The 20,327-nt window shown below is 55.3% G+C and overlaps 5 protein-coding genes across 5 annotated transcripts; 2 read left to right on the top strand and 3 right to left on the bottom strand.

Annotated features, from left to right (window-relative positions):
- Positions 1–616: 616 nt before the first annotated feature.
- On the top strand, positions 617–2,538 carry CGGC5_v015861 (uncharacterized protein; the record flags this gene model as incomplete). Its single annotated transcript, XM_032033411.1, has 2 exons — positions 617–925; positions 1,027–2,538. 2 exons carry the CDS (start codon positions 617–619, stop codon positions 2,536–2,538), a joined length of 1,821 nt encoding a protein of 606 aa, XP_031887370.1.
- A 2,874-nt stretch (positions 2,539–5,412) lies between these two features.
- CGGC5_v015860 (uncharacterized protein) lies at positions 5,413–6,432 on the bottom strand (the record flags this gene model as incomplete). The annotated part of the gene is made up of 1 exon (XM_032033410.1): positions 5,413–6,432. The coding sequence occupies one exon, from the start codon at positions 6,430–6,432 to the stop codon at positions 5,413–5,415; it is 1,020 nt and encodes a 339-aa protein (XP_031887369.1).
- A 5,927-nt stretch (positions 6,433–12,359) lies between these two features.
- Positions 12,360–14,211, bottom strand: TDA6-0 (putative vacuolar protein sorting-associated protein TDA6; the record flags this gene model as incomplete). The annotated part of the gene is made up of 3 exons (XM_032033408.2): positions 12,360–14,013; positions 14,073–14,126; positions 14,207–14,211. 3 exons carry the CDS (start codon positions 14,209–14,211, stop codon positions 12,360–12,362), a joined length of 1,713 nt encoding a protein of 570 aa, XP_031887205.2.
- A 2,585-nt stretch (positions 14,212–16,796) lies between these two features.
- Positions 16,797–17,994, bottom strand: CGGC5_v015858 (uncharacterized protein; the record flags this gene model as incomplete). The annotated part of the gene is made up of 2 exons (XM_032033407.1): positions 16,797–17,780; positions 17,848–17,994. The coding sequence occupies 2 exons, from the start codon at positions 17,992–17,994 to the stop codon at positions 16,797–16,799; spliced, it is 1,131 nt and encodes a 376-aa protein (XP_031887206.1).
- Positions 17,995–18,546: 552 nt separating this feature from the next.
- On the top strand, positions 18,547–20,270 carry hisHF (Imidazole glycerol phosphate synthase hisHF; the record flags this gene model as incomplete). Its single annotated transcript, XM_032033406.1, has 2 exons — positions 18,547–18,672; positions 18,744–20,270. The coding sequence occupies 2 exons, from the start codon at positions 18,547–18,549 to the stop codon at positions 20,268–20,270; spliced, it is 1,653 nt and encodes a 550-aa protein (XP_031887207.1).
- Positions 20,271–20,327: the final 57 nt, after the last annotated feature.

The following is a 20,327-nucleotide window of genomic DNA, read 5'->3' as shown; positions in this document are numbered from 1 at the left end:
ACCGGAGATGGTCGGGAGGCTCCGCAACCGTAACCTAAACGGCCGTTAGTTCCCCAGAATTCCCGACTTCAATGGCGACGAGAAAAGGACGGAGACCGCCCGTCTGGCCGGCGCCGTGATCGGCTTTGGTGGGGGTGTGTCGCCACTTTTCTTTGCGTCCTGCCTGCCAACCTGTCGCGTGGCGGTATGCACTTGACGAGAAAAGTCTGCGACGTTAATTGAACCCGGCGTTAAGACGATTTCTTTGCTGGCGGGAGAGATCAGAAGTGCTGACTCTTGTTGCAAGCTTTCCCTTGGTTGACGGCACGCGCTTTCCGTTTCGTTTGATACCAGTCGTGGGCTTACCCGACCCCGGCTCCATCCCGTCCCGTCGCAGATCGGGGTTTTGCCGATGGGGAAAGGACCTCCCCATTAGAACATCTTGTTGCCTCTTTTGTACACGTCAATCTTTCTTCTTGCATCCTCATTACAACTTAGAGCCTCAACATCATTCGTGTAGTGCTTAGATCGACGTCGTTCATTGCCCGAATAGATTTCTGCAGCAGTAGTCGGACGTGCCTATCTGCGCAGCTCGCATACGCATCATTCGCGTCCACCACCACCTCGACGGCAGGCCATGCCGCCACGCACTGAAGACGAGCCGGTGCAGACACCGCCGTATCACGACGATGCCGACTCCGAACGAGAGGACGAGTCCGACGACGAGGGTGAAGAGGCACGCATGCTGAGGACTCTCGATGGGTCCGGGCCTGAAGTTGAGGCTGCCCCTGGCGCGGCGCTCTCACACCCGCGAGAGGAGGAGGAGCTGCTCAAGCCGCCCGAGAAGCCCAAGCCCATCGCGTGGCGCGATCTGCCGCAGAAGCAGCAGTTGTTGGTCATTACGCTTACGAGGTTGAGTGAGCCGCTGGTGCAGACTTCACTACAGGTTCGTCCCTCTCATTCTGACCCCGCTCTCATCTCACGCCTCATATGAGATTCAAGTCTTGGCAAGAGGATGAACATAAATGTCGCTAACACAGCTCATAGTCCTACATGTTCTACCAACTTAAGTGGTTCGACCCGACGCTCCCGGACTCGGTCATCTCCTCCCAGGCCGGCATCCTCCACGCCTCCTTCACCGCAGCCCAGTTCATCACGGCCATGATCTGGGGCCGCCTCGCCGATTCGAAGCGCTTCGGCCGCAAGACCGTCCTCATGATCGGCCTCCTCGGCACGTGCCTGTCGTGCGTCGGCTTCGGCTTCTCCCAGAGCTTCGCCCAGGCCCTCTTCTTCCGCTGCATCGGCGGCGCCACCAACGGCAACGTCGGCGTCCTCCGGACCATGATAAGCGAAATCGTCCGCGAGAAGAAGTTCCAGGCCCGCGCCTTCATCCTGCTGCCCATGACCTTCAACATCGGCGTCATCATCGGGCCCATCCTCGGCGGCATCCTCTCCGACCCCGCGGGCAGCTACCCGGGCCTCTTCGGCGACGTGGAGTTCTTCAAGAAGTACCCCTACGCGACGCCGAACCTGCTGAGCGCGGTGTTCCTCTCCTGCGCTGCGTTGAGCGTGTGGCTGTGCCTCGACGAGACGCTTGACGCCCTCCGCGAAGAAGGTCCGGACCCGGGACGCCGCCTCGGCTCGAGCATCGCGAACCTCCTCCGCAGAATCTGGACCCGGCTCCGCCACGGCCGCCGCGGCGCGATACGGCTCGACGACGCGGCCTACGCCCAGCTGCAGTCCAGCTCCGCCAGCAGCACCGACGTCGAAATGTCCCCCGAACACCCCGCACCCAACAAGAGACCCAAGCCGCGGTACACCCACCGCCTGCCCTTCCGGCGCATCTTCACCCGCAACGTCGTCATGACCTTCTCCGCGCACTTCTTCCTCGCCTTCCACGTCGGCACCTTCAACGCGCTCTGGTTCGTCTTCCTCTCCACGCCCACCTCGACCTCCCCGCCGCACCTCCCCTTCCGCTTCACCGGCGGGCTGGGCATGCCCCCGCAGAGCGTCGGCCTCGCCATGGCCATCCTCGGCGTCATCGGCATCACCCTCCAGCTCTTCGTGTACCCGCGCCTCTCCGCGCGCCTCGGCACCGTCCGCGCGTGGCGGCTGTTCCTCTACTTCTTCCCGCTGACGTACTTCCTCGTGCCGTACCTCTCGGTGGTGCCGACCACGCCGACCGCGCCGCCGCCGGGGCCGAAAGGCGGGCCGGCGATCTGGTTCGCGATCGTCGGTGTCTTGCTGTTCCAGGTGCTGGGGCGCACGTTCGCGCTGCCGGGGCAGACGATCCTGATCAACAACTGCACGCCGCACCCGAGCGTGCTGGGCACGATACACGGGCTCGGGCAGAGCGTGAGCAGCGCGGCGCGGACGATCGGGCCGGTGCTGTGCGGGTATCTGTACGGGCAGGGCCTGGCGGGCGGGGTGGTCGGCGCGGTGTGGTGGGGGTTGGCGGGGGTGGCGGTGTTGGGGGTGCTGGCGAGCTGGGTTGTGTGGGAGGGGGATGGGCATGAGATTGTGTTGGAGGGGGACGAGGAGGAGGAGGAGGTAAGGTGAGAGAAGGTGGAGGGTTGTGTAGATGGGTAATGACTGTGGATAGACATTAATTCTTAGTATTTTCTGGTGCGATACTTGTGGGCTGGGTGTAAGTGAGATGCTTGGTATTCTGTGTGGTTCAAGAGGTGGGTGAGGATGTTGTGCAATGGATATATAAACCACGTAGTCATTGCTAGATGTGACATTTCAACCCACGCCGAATGTGGGCGGTTCTTTGTCTATTTCAAGGTTTTCACCAAGCTGGCAGACTTGGCTCTACTAGGTCAGAACCTTTGGTTGAGCAGTGGGCAACCACGTTGAAAAGGCGAGAGTTGACCGTCATCGTGCGTGTGAATACTCAAAGACCATTCCACAGCAGAGGTGAAGAGCACCGTCGAGGAAACGGTGCTCTGTGATACTCGAGGGAGATTTGATCACAGATTTGTGGAGATGTGGGAGGCGGCGACGGGCACGACATCGGAATCCGAGTTCTCATTTCGCTTTGCCGCTGCTCGCCGCGCTATTGCTGGTTTGAATCTACTTTACTATGATAGGTGGATGTGTTTATATCCATCATGGAGCCGCTGTTATGCCGCGCGCGTGATGAGCGAGGCGATGGTGGGGATTGTATATATGTACAAAATGTTTGGTGGTGGTTTCTGTGGTGGCACGACAGATAATGCATTTTGAAGGTTGTTTCTGGAATGGATATGCGGGATTGCCCCGGCTTCAGGGTCTTGGTGATGATATTGGACCGGCTTATCGTCGAAGACTAGCTTGAGGGTTGATTTTATTTTGCCGGCCTCGACCTTTGTCTTTGGCTTATTCGATGGCGAAGCTGGGCAAGGATGAGTATGGGTGTGAATGTCAGGGGAGCATTGAGAAATTGATATATATGTGTGTGTAGAGAATGAAGAGGGCCAAGTAGTGAGGCAGCAGAGGAATCATCACCGTCTTCTGACCCACTATTCTCTGGTTTGTTTTTGTTGTTTCTCTTCGCACGACTGGGTATTTATACCCGTCTTGAACCTGAGCTTGTACCGTGCGTGTCTGGTAGGTCCCAGAGCTTGATATGAAACTTTTGTTTGTTTGTTTTGAGTGATAAGTCTGGTGGCAGCAGAACGACAATCGAGACTTCGTTCGAAGGAGTGGTGCCGTTCTCTGGGCCTCATGCTGTGGACGTCTCCTTGCTTTGAGGGTTGTTGAGGTGTGGTCTCTCATTTGAAGTAAAAGACCACACTTGAAGGAGTTTGAAGGGGGAGACGAAGTTTGAAGTTATGGTTCTGTGACCTCTCTATTGGAGGAAGAGAGCCCCATCCAAGGAATGGAATAAGTGGTTGTGGTGTTACGGGGAGAAGGTATCTGGGCTCTGGAAGGCGACTCGTGTTCTTCTTTGAATATCTCCTATGTTGGCCTATAGAGGTGTCTCTAGCCCGGTCCACGCGGGCCTCGTAAATACAGTTATAGAGAAGCTGGAAACTTGTACCCGTAGGCTGGTAACCTGCCAAGTACGAAGGCATAACCAAAAGTTGAAACGAGGGGGGAACCGTTAAGAGGGTGCTTCGTAAAGAATGAGGGAGCGCAGGGATGGATGGAGCTGGAGACCGTAGGAAACACCGCAACCAAATTCAACCCTCATTTAATCTGCTCCGATTGTTTCTCTCGTATTTTTGCGCAAGTTCAGATACTTATATCGATGACGATACGGATATTCCGAGAGGAGCAGATTATGAGAGCTTGGTAAAGGCAATCACGACTGTTACATGTGCGTGCGGACATGTGGCATGACATTGGTCAAGATCACGGGCAGTATCACTCGCCCGTCCGCCTCTATCAGACCAAGATAGAACATGCGTCTACTGGAGGGTTGTATTATTTAAGTTCAACAAGTTGACGGGGTACATTCGAAATCTCAACCCCAGCAAATGCTGCGCCCGGGCATTGTTGCGAAATGTCCCGTGACTTGAGAACGTGCTGCATTGTCCTGCTTGCGTAGAGATTTATCACACTCTGGGTTACCTACGACTGATCATCATGGTGATATTCAACGCTAATCATTCGTCCTCTATCGCCGTTTTTCAAGTTCTGCAGTGTATCAGTGAATGTAACAGTGAAGGAACGAGAGAAAGTCGGCTTGTCCAGAGAGGGAAGTGAAAGCACCCGGAGATGAAGTTAACCTTCTATTCGATCTCGGTATGACTCTGTACCTAATACACACAAACGCGAAAGGATTTCATTGCTTGTGCCTTGTGAAGAGAGATCAATAGTGATGGGAATATATATGGATGTCTCTGTATCCGGGGGGGGGGGCGCATATTTGGTTGATTCTTAATATGAGTTGCGCCTTCACCGTTGATAACAGAAGAAGGAGGATCGTTCACAAGCAAGAAGAAAACTTCGCAATGGCCCTTTCCCCTCCGAACACAAAGTCAAGAATTATTCGTAAAGATCCTGGAGGCGCCATTGTGACTGGCTATAAAATACTAGGAAGGCTATTGAAATCTCGGAGACACAACCACAATCTTCGTACGGTCCATTATCATTCATTCAGTTCTCAGTCCGGTCTCATGGCTAGGGAAGACTAGATATGTGTAGACTTATTTATACATGCACAAGCCCTGTCTGCCTGATGAAGTCGGTGCTGCCTTCTCTCGCTTTTCTTATGGTTTATTGAAGACGTCTACTGCGGGACAAAGTGTAATATGACGATGTCGTGCTATGGACTTAACGCATACTGTTTTGCCAAGTTACCTCTGTGTGAAAGGCTGCTGTCCCAGCGACAACCGGTTGTGCAGAGGTATATTGATAACCGAACCAAGGACGAAGAGTTAAGCTTCTTCCAATATTCCTATCAGCTACGACGGTGAGTTCATTCAGCTTGGTTCCCACCCTAGTTCACTCGAACATCTTCCACTGGTTCTGCAAATTCTCAATCTGGATCAGAGTGCCCCAAGACTGGCTCGCAAGACTATTCATCTCTTGCATGTACGCTGCACTTGTGGCCCCCTCGCTCGTCGCATGCCATCCCAGCGTGCTATTTCCGTGTTGATACCCATCTGTCCCAACAAGGAGCCTGGTCCTCTCTATGTTAGCCCAAGAGAGGCTCTGGGTGCCGGCATTCTGGGACTGCAAGAGCTGCATCTGGTGCACCTGTCTCAGCCTCCGGATTTCCACCACCGTCTGGACGTACACCTGGATTCTCGTCCTGGACAACGCAATGAGATCACCTGCATCGCCGGCTTGACAGGCCTCTACCCACTTCTGTCGCATTCGCGGGGAGTACATGCAGCACATCCTGGCGTCTGGCACGAGCTGTTTGTGGTAATCCATCGGCAGGCTGGCGGCGGCGGGATGTGCGTCTTTGCAGAAAGTGATCCAGCAATCCGCACATATGGTGCAGTCCTCCCAGCCGTACCACTTGGCGTTCATAATCTGTCCATCTCCTGCGCAGGGTGGAACATCGGCGAACGTGCGGACCCAGTTGGAGTATCTTGACCAGACACCCGTCTCAATAGCCTCCGACCAGCGATAAATCTGCTGCGTCCATCGCGGGCTTGAAGAGTGAAGACTGCAAACAAAGCGCTTTGTGGGATCTACACCTCGTGCTGTCTCATAGAATCGATCAAGCTTGAGGGGGACGACCCACGCCGCATAGCAAGCCGGGCAGATTTTGAAGCCCTCGGGGACGTTGCCGCCAGTCAAAGTGTACCACGTATCTCGGTAGGCTTCCTTCTCGGTACACGGAGAGTTGGTGAGGACAGTCTCTGATGCTCCGACAAGTACATCAATTTCTTTCAGACCTTTGGCCATTGATATGGCCATAGCCAGAGGGAAGTTGTTCGTCACGCTGCAGAGCCAGGGCTCGGGTTCTTGTATGTGATGGCCGAGTGCCACCTGCATCCAGTTCAGTCCCATGGTGATGGGTTCTACAGATATGTATTCGAATTCATGATCAAGGGGCGTGGATGCCAAGCTCTCCTTGAAGCATTTTTCGCATATTTTGAAATCGGGCACGCGTCCCCCAGATAGCTGAAACCATTTTCGAGATAATGGGGAGACGGCCACTCCTGGCTCGCATTTTGGGAGATTCAGATACTTGATTGTGGATTGGATCCAGTCTTCCCAGTTATGAGTCAAGGAGTAGTTGATCAAGATCCGGCCGATATAGGTAATGCAGATATCGCACGCCCAAACATCGTCCTCTGCTTGAGTTGAGTCGTATGGTGCCCAGTTTTGGTGGAATGCTGTGCCTAGGATTACGTCTTCGAAGCAGGCCTCGCATGAAAGGAGACCATTCAGTCTCGTATCAAGTGGCTTAAACCACTTGACGCCGGCAGTTCCCTTTACGCCGCCCACACCGTGGCAATCTTGGATGCTGAGGCGCTTCGTCATATAATCTCGGAGAGGCTGAGGATCTAGTGTTTTGAGGTATTGAGGAATGAGGACTTTGGTGACTCGATGTGTGTTTAAGCCACATGCTCCTCTGGGCCTCCGGACACGTTGGAATGAGGCTGAAAGCGGAGTAGCTGCAAGGTACATGTCGTAGCAGCAGGTACAGATGGTGAAGTTTGGGATGTCGGAGAGGTGATACCAATCTGTCTCGTAGTCAACGAGTCGTGATTCGGGACAATCCCACAAGATATCGTTGGGCTTGCCGTCTTCGGAAAAGACGGGTATTGGTACTGCTCTTCTCCATCCATCGAGGGCAGGGTCTGAGCTCTTTGATGTGCTTGTTCGTGTAGGGCTGCTCTGAAAGCTGGTATTTTCCTGCCGAGAACGGACTTGCTCCGTGTTTGTAGTCGGTCGCTGCTGAACAGAGGGCGGCGAGTCTCTGGATTCTGGTCGCTGCCCAGAAGGTGCCGGTGCAGGTCTCAGGGGTAAATTATGAATCAGCATCGAAGGGGCTGTTGATTCGGCGCTGGTAGATACACTTGCCACATCATCGTTGAAGTTGCTTTGGCCATTATCCGAATTACCACCTTCAAGGGGTATCTTTTGGGGTGTGGGTGGCGGAGGTGGATAGGATGTCTGCTGCCGATCGGCTGGTGTGACAGCTTCAGGACTGAGTGCAGATGAACAGGTTGATGTCGCCGCCTGCACCACATTGGATGGACCAAAGGGTTGGTAGTGATAAGGCTCACCGGTGACGTACTGAGCATCAGTTGGAACAACTTCATGGTTCTCCGCCGGTCGGGTGTTGACTGGTAACGGCGGTGGAGGGGGGTAGTGGTGATTCTGAGACGCTGGTGAAGGACCGTCATTGAACTGCGACTGAGGACTCTGGGAAGATGCTGCTGTAGAGATCGCATATGCGCCCTGTTGATTTTGGCCTTTTGGGTTGTGATCCTGAACTAGTGAAGTCGTGCTCGCTGGCGAGATGGATGAGATTGGCGGCAAGCTCATATTGTGTGTCTGCGTTTGCGGTGATCCATAGTCACGATGCTGGATTTGTTGACCTGGTTGCGCTAGATACTGCGACAATTTTTGCTGAGCTTTATTCTTAACATTCTGGTAGGAGCCAAGCAGCTTTTCGGTCTTCAACCCGGCGTAGAAGGGTTGAGATGCGTGGGTCGTCGGACCAGGTGACTGTGAGGCAGCGGTAGGAGAAGATGGATGAGCATGTAATCCTTGAGACGCATGTTCATACTGCCCTGACGGACTTGTCGCCCCGTCTTGCGGTTGTTGAGGCCACTTCCCTGGATCATATCCTTGAGGAATGGCCGAGGACAAGGAGGGTGAACTGGGGTAAGAAGACTGCTGGTGCCCATGGCTCAAAGTCGACGTAGATGGAGACCCTCCGGTGCTTTGGGGCCCTCGAAGGTATTGCGACGGTTGGTATGGCGCGTGCGAGACCGATGGTGGCGGCGGCGGAGGATAGCTAGCCGCCGGGCTAACGGCGCGCGGTGGGAGCGGGGGCGGGGACAGCGCGGCGGGCTGACCCGGAGGCGGCGGGAAGTAGGGGTAGCTGAGGGAATCCATCTATTCCGTTTATGAAGCAGAAAGCATAGGACTACCGGGATTGATGGTCTTGATTTCGTGTATGAAGAGGAAGAGTCTATGATATAGCACAATTAGCAACGGTGAAGGGATGAATGAAGCCTTGGCAGGCTTTCAGCTGAATAGACGCCAAGGAAACCTCAGCCCAGCGGGGCGTCGGGCTGAGACCTTACCGCCTGAGAGACTGTTGAGCAGGCAGAATTGTGAAGTTCAGCTGGTTTTTGATTGTCTGGGGGTGACGCATCATGCCTCACGAGGGCTGGCGTGGTTCTTGGCTCAAGGCAGGTTGATGAGGGTGCGGGCATGCAAGCCATTGAAAGCGGCACCCAAGGGTTCAAGTGATTTTGAATAATGTCAGGTTGGCATTCGTCATTACTGGAGAACATCATATGATTCCTGAAAGCCAAAAGGAAGTTGTCTCACTAGAATTCTCAATCACATGATATATTCATTCATCTCCATTGCGTCAAAACTGTCAGTTGTTCAGGCAGACAAGGGCAGCGTTCAAGTAAACTCACCTAGTTCATAAATATTTTACCTTCAATGTATCCCACAGGATGACCGAAAACGTCCTTAAACTGAAATTTATGGTTACTTTAACAGCATCCGCATCACTCATTCTGGACCGAAAAGAACGTCGTGTCCAAGCACTAGGACGCGGAACTTGAATCAACCGGAATCGCTTCTCGATCTCAGCAGCTCATTGGCCCAGGAAGAAATAACACGAACCCATCTCTTTCCATGTATAGCCGTTGTGAGCGCGGTCTCCGACCTCGCCACGGTAGAAGGATAGGAAAACGGACGATAAAGACCCAAACCGAGATCCTCGGATATCTTCATCAGTTTTCAGCAGGTAGATTACTTAAAAGCTATAGCAATTCCATGTTACCAGTTACCGATCATAAATGTTCATGACATGAGTCTTCACGATTGCATCGACCGCCGACGCTGAGTTATAGGCCAAAAAAGCGTTAAGTGAGACGATTGATCAGTATATTGGCTTTTCATGTATAAGGATTTGTAGAACTGAAGAGGCGCCATACGCTTCATTCGTTTTGACACTGCTCAGCGACTTCAGGAGAGTATTCCCACCCAAACATCAGAAGACGATGCCTCCTCGCGTTGGGCCAGCAGCTATCGGAAGTAGTTCACAAAGCAAGTAACGATTGACTCCGCTCGAAAGACTCGTCCAAGGTGCAAATACCTCAATTAAAGATAGAACTATACGCGGGATCAGGCACGTTTGGTTTGGGTAACTCTCACAAAGACTCACGCTCACTTATATAGCAAGATGTTCCGCATCACATGTTGAATTGACGCTTTCGAAGACCGGCTGATTCCCAGTAGCCATCGCGTAGTTATAAAAACAGCATAAATCAACAGACGACTGTAAATCTCAGCAATAAGAAGGTGCTATCGGGGTGGGACGATGGCTCGACCTTTCTCAAGACCACGTGGCCCCGTACACTGCTATTTGAGTCGTTGCCCAGCCGGTGTGCTCATACGGTCCGCTGAGCTAGGCTACTTCTAGTAACCACGCACGTATATTGGATCTGCATAGACAATAAAGTCAGGAAAATAAGGATCAGAGACGCCATACTGTTGTGGTAATTGTTGGTGCGGGTGGGGAGGTGATGCGTCTTTGCCAGACTCGACCGGGGCAAGATGCATTGGATCCAAGAGGAATTGCAAGAAACAATCAGTAAGACCGACCTTATTGTCGATATATTTAGATTACCAAGAAGAATTCAATTTATACATGTCATTAAGGACGTGAAAGGGGAGCACTCAGTAAGTTCATGAAGGACTCAAGTTACGCATGTACTGGTACCATGACCATTGCGGACAACCATGCGTCCTGTTCATCAAACAAACCCAGAGACCCAGCAAGCAAATCTTGAATATCCAAAAGATTATTCCCCATACCACTGCGGCCAATTGACCGGAACAAGATTGAACCTGCCGCAGACCCTGCCTCCAGATCATCGTCCAAAGCCCGGACAAGTTGGCAGTATCATATAAAGACGGCTTAAACACCTTCCGTCGACCAGAAATACGCCAGAAATCAGAGAAGTCGCGACGCCCGAGGCGTGTCCATGTTTCATCAAAAACTGCCAGGAAGTCTGGACAACCTTCTTCGGTCATTTTCCAAGACGCTCACCCCATACATCCGCATCAAGCACCACCACGTACGACTCTAATAGAATACCCTCCAGACAGTCAAAGAGGAAGACGGAGATAATGCCATGTCTACATCCAAAGTTAGGGTAACAGCACAAAGAAGAGCCTCCGCATCTCAAGGTTATTAAAATCACCTCATTTACATGAAAAAGCTCGGAGAGCTGATTCTTATTTGTCTTGGTTGCCACCTATGTGAACAGATATCCGCGCTTTATAGAGAACTACCTCAACCGTTCTTTCGCCTACCGGTCCGAACAAAGTCAAAGATTTCAGACACTGGTGGTTCTATCTTTCCTTGCTACATGTACTGGAGTATAAATCTGGCGAGGATCCCAAGAGGATGAGGTCCATCCACAATGATAAGCCTCCGTGTCCCGCACGTCTACAAGCAGATCTACCTGAGGACAGGCACCAAGCTCGTAACGATCTAGGAGATCGTTGACAGCTAGCTACTACATCACACCTCACAAGCGCAGATATGGTAGCTCCATACTCGGGATACCCCATTGAGTATTGTAAACAACACCCAGCAACCGTGTAAAACTAGAGAGCTAGAATTAACGTCAATAAGCTGATGGGCCTCAGGTACGACATGCTCGAACCACAAGCGATTCAGCATTCCATGATTCAACACATCAAGAAGATGCTTCCAGCAGCCAAACATTTCATGCAGGAGTATGTCGTAGAGAGTAGATTTCGACAATTACAGAACGGCTTTTGAACAAACAAGAGGGTATAGCAGTAAGTACAACGCAAAACCATGAACTGCACAAGGCCCAAAGATCTTCTCAGCCAAGATGCCTACCCAAGGGCCAAAGCAAAGGTATTTAAACATACCAAAGACAAGAACAAATCTCCCAAAATCATATGGAATTATATGTCCTTGGCGTCATTCTCAACCATCGCCGCGAAGACACTGACCAGGGTGCCTCCAGTCAAACGTCATGCTCACCCTGAACGACGACTGTCAAGTGTCCTCAAACATGACGAAGCCGCTTATTCCGTCCACGTATACATATCAAATACCGAAGACGGACGATAGTCGACCAAGGTCATCATATCTTAGGATGAAAAGCGCAAGTTCTGTGACATGGAGCCCCCGAAGTTTCCACAAAGACCGTCGTGCCATCAGCCCAGACAAGCATATTAAATGCAACTGTAAAATTTCGCTGTCGATCAAGACCCAGAGCGCATGACTGTCTCAATATATAAAGACGAAAATCAGTCGAATAATCGCAGACGGCCTCCCTACTCTTCTCCGCCCTGAATACTCCTGTCACGACGCAACATATCCACCAGCAATGCATAGCACATGTTTTCAACTTTGATCTCTATTCAGTATCGTGGGGGTATCAATCCCAAGCTAATTCCAAAGCAAAACACCGAGTAACCCGCAAAAACTCCAAAGGCCCCAATGGGGGCGCGCCAAAGCGGCGCTGCCTGGTGTCGCACCCAACGATATCTACATGAAGTCATAAACGAGCGTGTCCGTGAATGTATATGCGAATCCTCTAAAAAGGCCGCGATCGTCGCAGTGAACGTTGATCGTGTGTGTTTGTAGTGATTCCAGTGAGGATTGTCTCATCTACCGTCTGTCCCTCTCATTCCATTACTCCCAATTTTGATACCAGAAAGATTTCGTTCAAGGAAAGCGCATGCTTCGTCTAGCTGTACCAGGTCTGTCCTGGCTTCAGGTTGTCGAGGATGCGGCAGCGGGTGGTGATACAGAGCTTCTCGCGATCGAGGCGCTTGAACTTGGGCCCCAGAGGACCGGAGACGTAGTGATATTGAGCAAAGAGACGCCATTGGCGCATGTCGGCGAGACTGTAGAGCTTGTCACCCCACGGCCCGGCGTAATGGAACCAGGATGTTGGCGCGTCGGGGTTCTCTGCCGTCGGCACAAGACTGGTGGGGTTCTCCTTGCGGTGACCGCTCGCGACATCAACCTCATCGTCAAGATCGTCGTCAAGGTCCTCATCCAGATCCTGAGCGTAGTCATACCAATACGTGTAGGCGTTCTTGGCGGGATCCCAGAGAGGGCCCTTGTCGGTCACGTCCTTGAGCATCTTGAACGGCAAGACGTAGGGATGGTCGCCTGCCTGCGCGTACATGGCGTGAGATCCAACAGCTGAGTAAATGACTGGGCGGTCGCCGCGCTTCTCGACGGCGTGGTACGTGTAAGCCTGGCCACCTTCGTGTTCAGAGAAGAAGATGCCACGGGGCACGCCGTTCTCGAAGCGCATCATGCAGTGCTCCCAGTCGCCAACGTGATTACCAAAGCGGATAGTCAAGACGGTCTGGCCGAGGTTGTACGAGTAAAAGAAGAACCAGAAAGCGTCGACGATGCCGGAACCCTTGTCGACGAGGACGAGCACGGCGGGGGCCTTGGAGTAGCCTTCCTGATCGGGCTTGTGGGTAGGCGTGTCGGGCGGGGGCAGCGGCTTTTGGTCTCGGCGCCGGTTTTGGAAGCTGCCGGTGCGAGCGGAAGGAACAAAATGTGGGAACCGTCGAGGGTCTGAGATGCGGTAGACTGGGTGGTCGCGAGAGACATCGAACCACGTCGTGTCTTCGAGAGGAGATGATGGCACACGGTCGGACCGGTCGGGGTCTTCTGTCGGAAGATCCTCATGGCCGTCGTCCTCACCGCCGTCCTCTTCGTCGTTCCAGGGCTCAGGTATGCCGACGTGGCTGTGTAACCACTCAGGTCTCTGCTCGACGTCGTCGTCACTTGTCAAGTACACCATTCCGTCCTCCTTGTTAAGCTGATGCAAGTCTGAAAGAAGCAGCGACTGGTTCAAAGCTTGCCTCTCAAGGTACGGCGTCATGTGCTTGATGTGCTCTGCAATATCGGCGGGCCAAAAGTTCTCGCCCGAGTAAAGGTGAACCAGCGGCGCATACTTGAGGACATAGTCGGGGATCTCCTTCAGCGTCTTCGCTTCGGTCTTGTCCTGCGGCGCCTTCTTCCTGGAGACCGATTCCCAGCCATTGTGCCGTCCCTCGTCGTTGTACAGGGATCTGAGCTCAAGGCGCAACTCGTCGCCGTCGGTGTCGTTCTTGAAGGGCAGCAGAGCCGCAGGATCCCATGACAGATGGTGAATGCCGCAGAGACTCAGCCAGCGACAGGCCTGGCGATCAAGCCAGTAGGGACTGCTGCTGATCCATCTCTTGTCCTCGCGCTGCTTGGCCGGGTCGGGCGGATTGGGGTTCAGGTACCGTGGCAGGAACCATGCCAGGAAGGAAATGGAGCCCACCACAGCGAGAAAGATGGTGATGCGGCGTAGGTAGTACATCGGGAAAGTCGCAGAGTCGGCTCCAGGCCTGTTCGCAGGTTTAGGAAAAGGTGGTTGAAGGAGAGACGAGCTGGCGATGTTACGGACTGGCCGCGGGCGAGGTGTAGGGCTTTTGCTTTTAGTTGATTCTTAGTCTGAGAGCTGGTTACGGAGGCTTAGTGATGGTTCGGAGGGGTCTCGGGATGCCGGCACGTCTTGCGAAAGCCAGCGGGGACTCGCACAGCATCACAACCTTGGGGAGCTGAGGGATTGGAAGCGTCGTCGGCAGCAATGAGGTTGTCAGGAGGTAGGAGGGAGGAAGGGGGTCGAGCGGAGACGCATGGCCAGTGGACGCTGAGGCCCCGTGGACGGTGTTTTGTGTCGTTGTTCAAGGGAAAGTTTGTGAGAGGAGGGGAGCAGCAAGCTTCGGGGTGGTTTTGGACGGGACGGGATGGATGGGAAAGGGAAGCTGGGATGTACCATACCTCTTGTAAGGCATGCGCATGCGGGCGACGCTGACACGCTGCGCTGTCGGGCATTACATGGACAGCGACCGACGGGAGCACACCTGGCAGCGCAGTGACAGCTGGGCAGCAGACACTTCAGCGCGGCAGCGGCAACAGGCACCAGGGACGCTGCACCTGGTCGTGAAGGCTGGGTGACCACCCCTGGCCGGGCTCGGCCAATGCAGCCGCCACCGACTGGTTGTCTGTTTAAGACGCTAACCCGAACCAGACTCTGTGAGGATCTGGCCGACACCGTAAGGAAGACATGCAGAAGTACAGATACATTGCCGGGGTGGCAGCTGGCGAGAGTTCTTGAACAAGTTGAAAGGCATAGTGTAGGAGTGCATCTTGGATGAGATGTCAAGACAAGCATCAACAGAAATCAAGAGAACTCAAGCACTAGAATGGAATGTAACAGAGTGGCACATTTCTCATCTTCGTACATCTGGTAGTACTGAACCATGGCAGTCGAGCAATAGCAACAGCAACCGCTGCATCACCACTCAACACAAGCACTCAAAGTACCAAACAACCATACCACCTCATTCGTCCTTCTCTTCCCAACTCATTGCAAGTGTTTAAGTTTTAGTCCCTGTCTCGACCAGTAGCGGCAAACCCGGAAGCTCCGGTAGTTGCGGTGGACCCCGTCGGAGCCGTCCCGCGGCAGCCTATCGTATTCAGCGCCGGCCGCGGAACGCGACTCTGCCCATTGAAAAACAACCGGAAACCCTTTTTAGGATGCTTTGTCACTGCTGGTGTCCGCGGGCCATCGTCTTCGAAAAGCACCCGTTGCCGTAGCGGAAGCAACTCCAAAAGTGGCCGTCTTGAGACTAGCATAGCCAAGCGTTGCAAAGTCACCTAACCCTCCCTCAGCCACCGGCGATCGCCTTTGCCCTCTTCAGAGATAGTCGGGCATCTCACATGAGCAGTAGGAGAGATGGTGCTGTCTATAGCACTTACTATCTACTACTAAATAGCAGATCACATCAACTGCCTCTTTCTGTCCCTTCGTACAACCCGACGATCCATCTCAAAGTCCATCTCTTCGCCGCACTGAAACTTCCCATCAAAAAGTCGCCGTTGTACCTGTACATCCCCCATCCGCCACCCGCCAAAAGCCTGGCAGGAAAAAGGGTTCGAGATCGGCGGGAACCAGTTAAATCCCTGCAGATTTCCCACGAGGGGGCGGAACGATGCTCGATAGAGTGCTCTGAAGGAGGGCCCAGTTCGGTCTCCGCAGTGTTCGCCTTGGCGGCAGACTCACTACGACGCTGCCACCTGCTGATTCCTTTTTTCCCCCCTTCTCCCTCTCTTCTGCCGTCCTTCTGGCGGTGTCGTCTGTCTCCAGCCGACTCCACCAACTGAGTGTTTGAGTGCCGGTCAGTCAGGAACTGCGGTGTGGTTGGACGATACCCTGCTGCCCCTTTGCAGCAAGGGGGGCGCCGCCGTCCGATTCCCGGTCGCCGTTGGAAACATTTCGCATCACGAGCGGCTTTGGCCTAACGGAAATTGCATGTGAGCTAGCAAGACTGCAGGCAAGGCGGTGGACGCTGGCAGACTGGCTGTTAAGCTGGGTGGACCACCGAACTGCGCGGTTTAGATGGAATGACATGCCGGGATGATGGGGTTCTCGGGATGGGGCTTCACACTGCAAAAGCACTAGACGCTGCGATGTTTTCGACTTTTTCGTTTTGCCTTATGTAAAAGTTGGTATTTTGAACTACGTTTGCCTCGGTACTTGAGGCTTTTTTCCCCTTCCGCGATGCTTTTCGGGGAATACACCGCTACCTTCTAAAGGATACTTCCGCATCATGACTTCTATCAACACCTAATTTGTCTTTTCAAGTCGCGCATTCACGGCGATCCAGTTCGTCATCTAGCCTTTGGCTTTCGATAGGATTTCCCATGTCGTCGAGCGAGTCGGGTGTCCACGACACCACCCCTCCCAGCCGCGACTTTTTTCCCTTCCACGCTCCAGCCTGACCACATCATGCAAGCCACGGCCATGCATGTCTCTCCCGCCCATACTCTTGTGGCACACATCCCAGGATATGCCCGCCCACGAAGCAACTCGAGCCACAGCGCTCTCGTTTCATCCTACCGCCTCATCCGAATATGTTGCAACTCTTGCCTGTGCTGGGGAATTCGTGCCTGTATGATTTTCCCCAAGTTCAAAGCAAAATGGCAATTCAGCCAAACGCATTCGCCAGCTTTCCCATCTCCAAGTTCAGAAGAAGGGCGCATAACATCCTCCCAAACTCTCAATGGTCCGATCAGGAAGCCAAGCTCAGTAGCTCAAAACTTATCTCGATATCCTCTCGTGTCATCATTCCTCAACTTCCTCGTAATCTTCAGAGTCGTTCTCGCTCCCATCCTCGTCATCGTCGATGCCCGCCCCCGCATCCTTGTCCGCAGCCGGCCCTCCCAGCTCCGTCCACGATGCCGGCGTCGGCGTCGACAGCGCGGTTCCAGCTCCGGCCCCAGCTCCGGCCGCCGCAGCCACATCCGCCCCTCCCCTTCCGCGGCCTCGGCGTTTGCTAGGCCGCCCATCAGGCAGCGGCTTCCTCTTCTTCCTCCGCCCGCTCGTGCCGTCGTTAGCTGCTCTCGGCGCCGCGTGCGCATACACCGTGACCTCGTCCGTCTCGCCCCTCTTCTTCTTCAGCGCCATCAGGTTCTCCAGGAACCTCGTCTGCCGCTTCCGCTCGCCCGTCTTGTCCGCCGTGATGGGAATGTGAATCCCGTGCTGCCGCCGTATCTCCTCGAGCGGGTCGTCCTTGGCCGCCGCCTCGTGCCGCGGCTGCAGCCGCTTCTCCGTCGTGTTGATCCGCGCCCAGCTCGCCGCGAGCATGTCCACCCCGCCGGGCAGGTGCCGCAGCGACGGCAACGGGTCCTCCGCGTCATGCTCCGCGAACAGCACCTCCGTGCCCAGGTTGCGCGCCCACTGGCCCTCGAAGACTTTGCCCTTGTACGCGAACATGGGCTTGTCCGAGTGCAGGTCCAGGATCTGTATGTCCGCCGCCACGTCCGACTCGCCCAGATCGTCCGCGGCGCCGGCGGCGTTGTTGTTGTCGCCCTTGTCCGCGCTGGGGTCCATCTGGCCCTGCTCCATGTCGCCGTCGTCTTCCACCTCGGGTGCGGGCTCATCGTCGTTCTCGTCGTCGGACAGGATGCGGTGGTGCTTGGGCTCATCGGGCTTCTTATGCGGGCCGGCCCAGTGTTTGTAGTGATACCCGCCGCGTCCGGATACAGGCGCGTTTCGTCTTCGCGTGAGGAGCTGGGGAATCGAGAGGTCGACGGTGAGGTAGTATGTCTAAAGTTGCGCGGCGTTAGCAGCCTGCCGTCTTCGTCCGCTCGTCTCGTGACGGCGAAGTTCCCACCTCGGTCTCGGTGGTCGAGTACTCGTACTCCCACTCGGATTCATCGGCGTCGTCAAGATGGCTGGGCGCTCGCAGGGGCTGGTCCACGGGCGCGGTCGCCGCCATCACCGGCGCAACAGCGTCCGTCGGCGCCGCGTTGCTCGCCATCGTTACCGCGTCGACCTGTGGAAGACGACTCTAGTCGTGTATTGGGACTCGTGCATTTGGCGTTGCTACTGCGATCTCGAAATTCACTCAAGGCGCAATCGCCAAATAGTCACAGCTTGCGTTCAAAGCATTGGTCGGCTCCGAGTGACGTAGAGTGCAATGTTGCAAGAAGAGGAAATTTCGGGAGAGCTCCAAGGGTTCAAAAACGAAATCGCAGAGCAGACTTCCCCTACCAGCCAGCTTCCCCAGTAGCAAACCGGCAGATTACCTCAGTGCAGGGGCTGCGGGCCCCTCCATGCGGGGCACCAGCCAAACAACGGCCGGCCGAACTGTGACTGATCGCAACCCCTCTGCCCCGCCATCGCAAGTAAATTTCCCAGAGGACGCCCTACGCTCTACGAGTGACCGGGACTCATCCCACCTTTGACTCACCACCGGACGACTACTTAACGAGCTACGACACTCTCCGGCGGCCGAATTCCATTCGTTATCGAGCATTGATCTACGTTCCCTCTACCAACCCCAGAAGAACGAACTAAACAACCGCCCGCCATGTCGAACAAGGTCCACATGCTGGACTATGTCGCCGGCAACGTTCGCAGCTTGGTCAACGCTATCGAGAAGGTCGGCTACGAGGTCGAATGGGTCAGGAAGCCAGAAGATGTTGCCTCAGCAGATGTACGATCCCTTTTGGCTTCTTCTTACAGACTATAACGGGCAATGAGCTAACAACCTCTCCTCCGGCGCAGAAACTAATCCTCCCCGGCGTCGGCCACTTCGGCCACTGCCTCTCCCAACTCTCCCAAGCCGGCTTCCTCCCCGCCGTCTCCGCCCACATCGCCTCAGGCAAGCCCTTCATGGGCATCTGCGTCGGCCTCCAGGCCCTCTTCGAGGGTTCCCTCGAGGACCCCGCCGTCCCCGGCCTCGGCGTCGCAAAGGGCCGCCTCGACGCCTTCGACTCCTCCACGGGCAAGTCCGTCCCCCACATCGGCTGGAACAGCGCAAACACCGGCGGCGCCGCCCTCTACGACCTCCGCCCCGAGTCCAAGTACTACTACGTCCACACCTACAAGTTCCCCTACGTCCGCGGCCAGCTCGAGGCCGACGGCTGGACCGTCGCGACCGGCACCTACGGCGACGAGACCTTCGTCGGCGCCCTCGCCCGCGGCAACGTCTTCGCGACCCAGTTCCACCCCGAGAAGTCCGGCGCCGCAGGCCTGCGCTGCCTCCGCGCCTTCCTCGACGGCTCCGGCGCCGCCGCCCTGGCCTCCTCCACCACGACCCCGTCCCCGGAAGCCCTCCCCTTCCAGGACGGCCTCACCCGCCGCGTCATCGCCTGCCTCGACGTCCGCGCAAACGACCAGGGCGACCTCGTCGTCACAAAGGGCGACCAGTACGACGTCCGCGAAAAGACCGACGGCGGCAACGTCCGCAACCTCGGCAAGCCCGTCGAGATGGCCCGCAAGTACTACGAGCAGGGCGCCGACGAGGTCACCTTCCTCAACATCACCTCCTTCCGCGACTGCCCCCTCGCCGACGCCCCCATGCTCGAGATCCTCCGCCGCACCGCCGAGACCGTCTTCGTGCCCCTCACCATCGGCGGCGGCATCCGCGACACCGTCGACACCGACGGCACAAAGGTCTCCGCCCTCGAGATCGCCACCATGTACTTCAAGTCCGGCGCCGACAAGGTCTCCATCGGCTCCGACGCCGTCCTCGCCGCGGAGGAGTACTACGGCGCCGGCCGCAAGCTCTTCGGCAACACCGCCATCGAGCAGATCTCAAAGGCCTACGGCAACCAGGCCGTCGTCGTCTCCGTCGACCCCAAGCGCGTCTACGTCCCCAAGCCCGACGCCACCCGCCACAACATCATCAAGACGGCCCACCCGGGCCCCAAGGGCGAGGAGTACTGCTGGTACGCCTGCACCATCAAGGGCGGCCGCGAGACGCGCGACATGGACGTCGTCGAGCTCGCTCAGGCCGTCGAGGCCATGGGCACCGGCGAGATCCTGCTCAACTGCATCGACAAGGACGGCACCAACAGCGGCTTCGACCTCGAGCTCGTCAGCCAGGTCAAGGCCGCCATCAAGATCCCCGTCATCGCGTCCAGCGGCGCCGGGCACCCGATGCACTTCGAGGAGGTCTTTGAGAAGACGACGACGGACGCCGCGCTGGGGGCCGGCATGTTCCACCGCGGGGAGTACACCGTCAAGGACGTCAAGGATTTCCTGGCCGGCAAGGGGCTGAAGGTGAGGCAGTTTGAGGCGAGCGTTTGAAAGGAACCAGTGTGTAGATGTTGATGGTTGTGGTATATACATCAAGAGATGTGGGAT

Source organism: Colletotrichum fructicola, assembly GCF_000319635.2.
Source record: "Colletotrichum fructicola Nara gc5 chromosome Unknown KSG_Nara_v1_contig10, whole genome shotgun sequence".
In the NCBI taxonomy this organism is placed as follows: Eukaryota; Fungi; Ascomycota; class Sordariomycetes; order Glomerellales; family Glomerellaceae; genus Colletotrichum; species Colletotrichum fructicola.
Note: the sequence above shows the minus strand (reverse complement) of the source record. Positions and strands in the feature narration are given on the sequence as shown.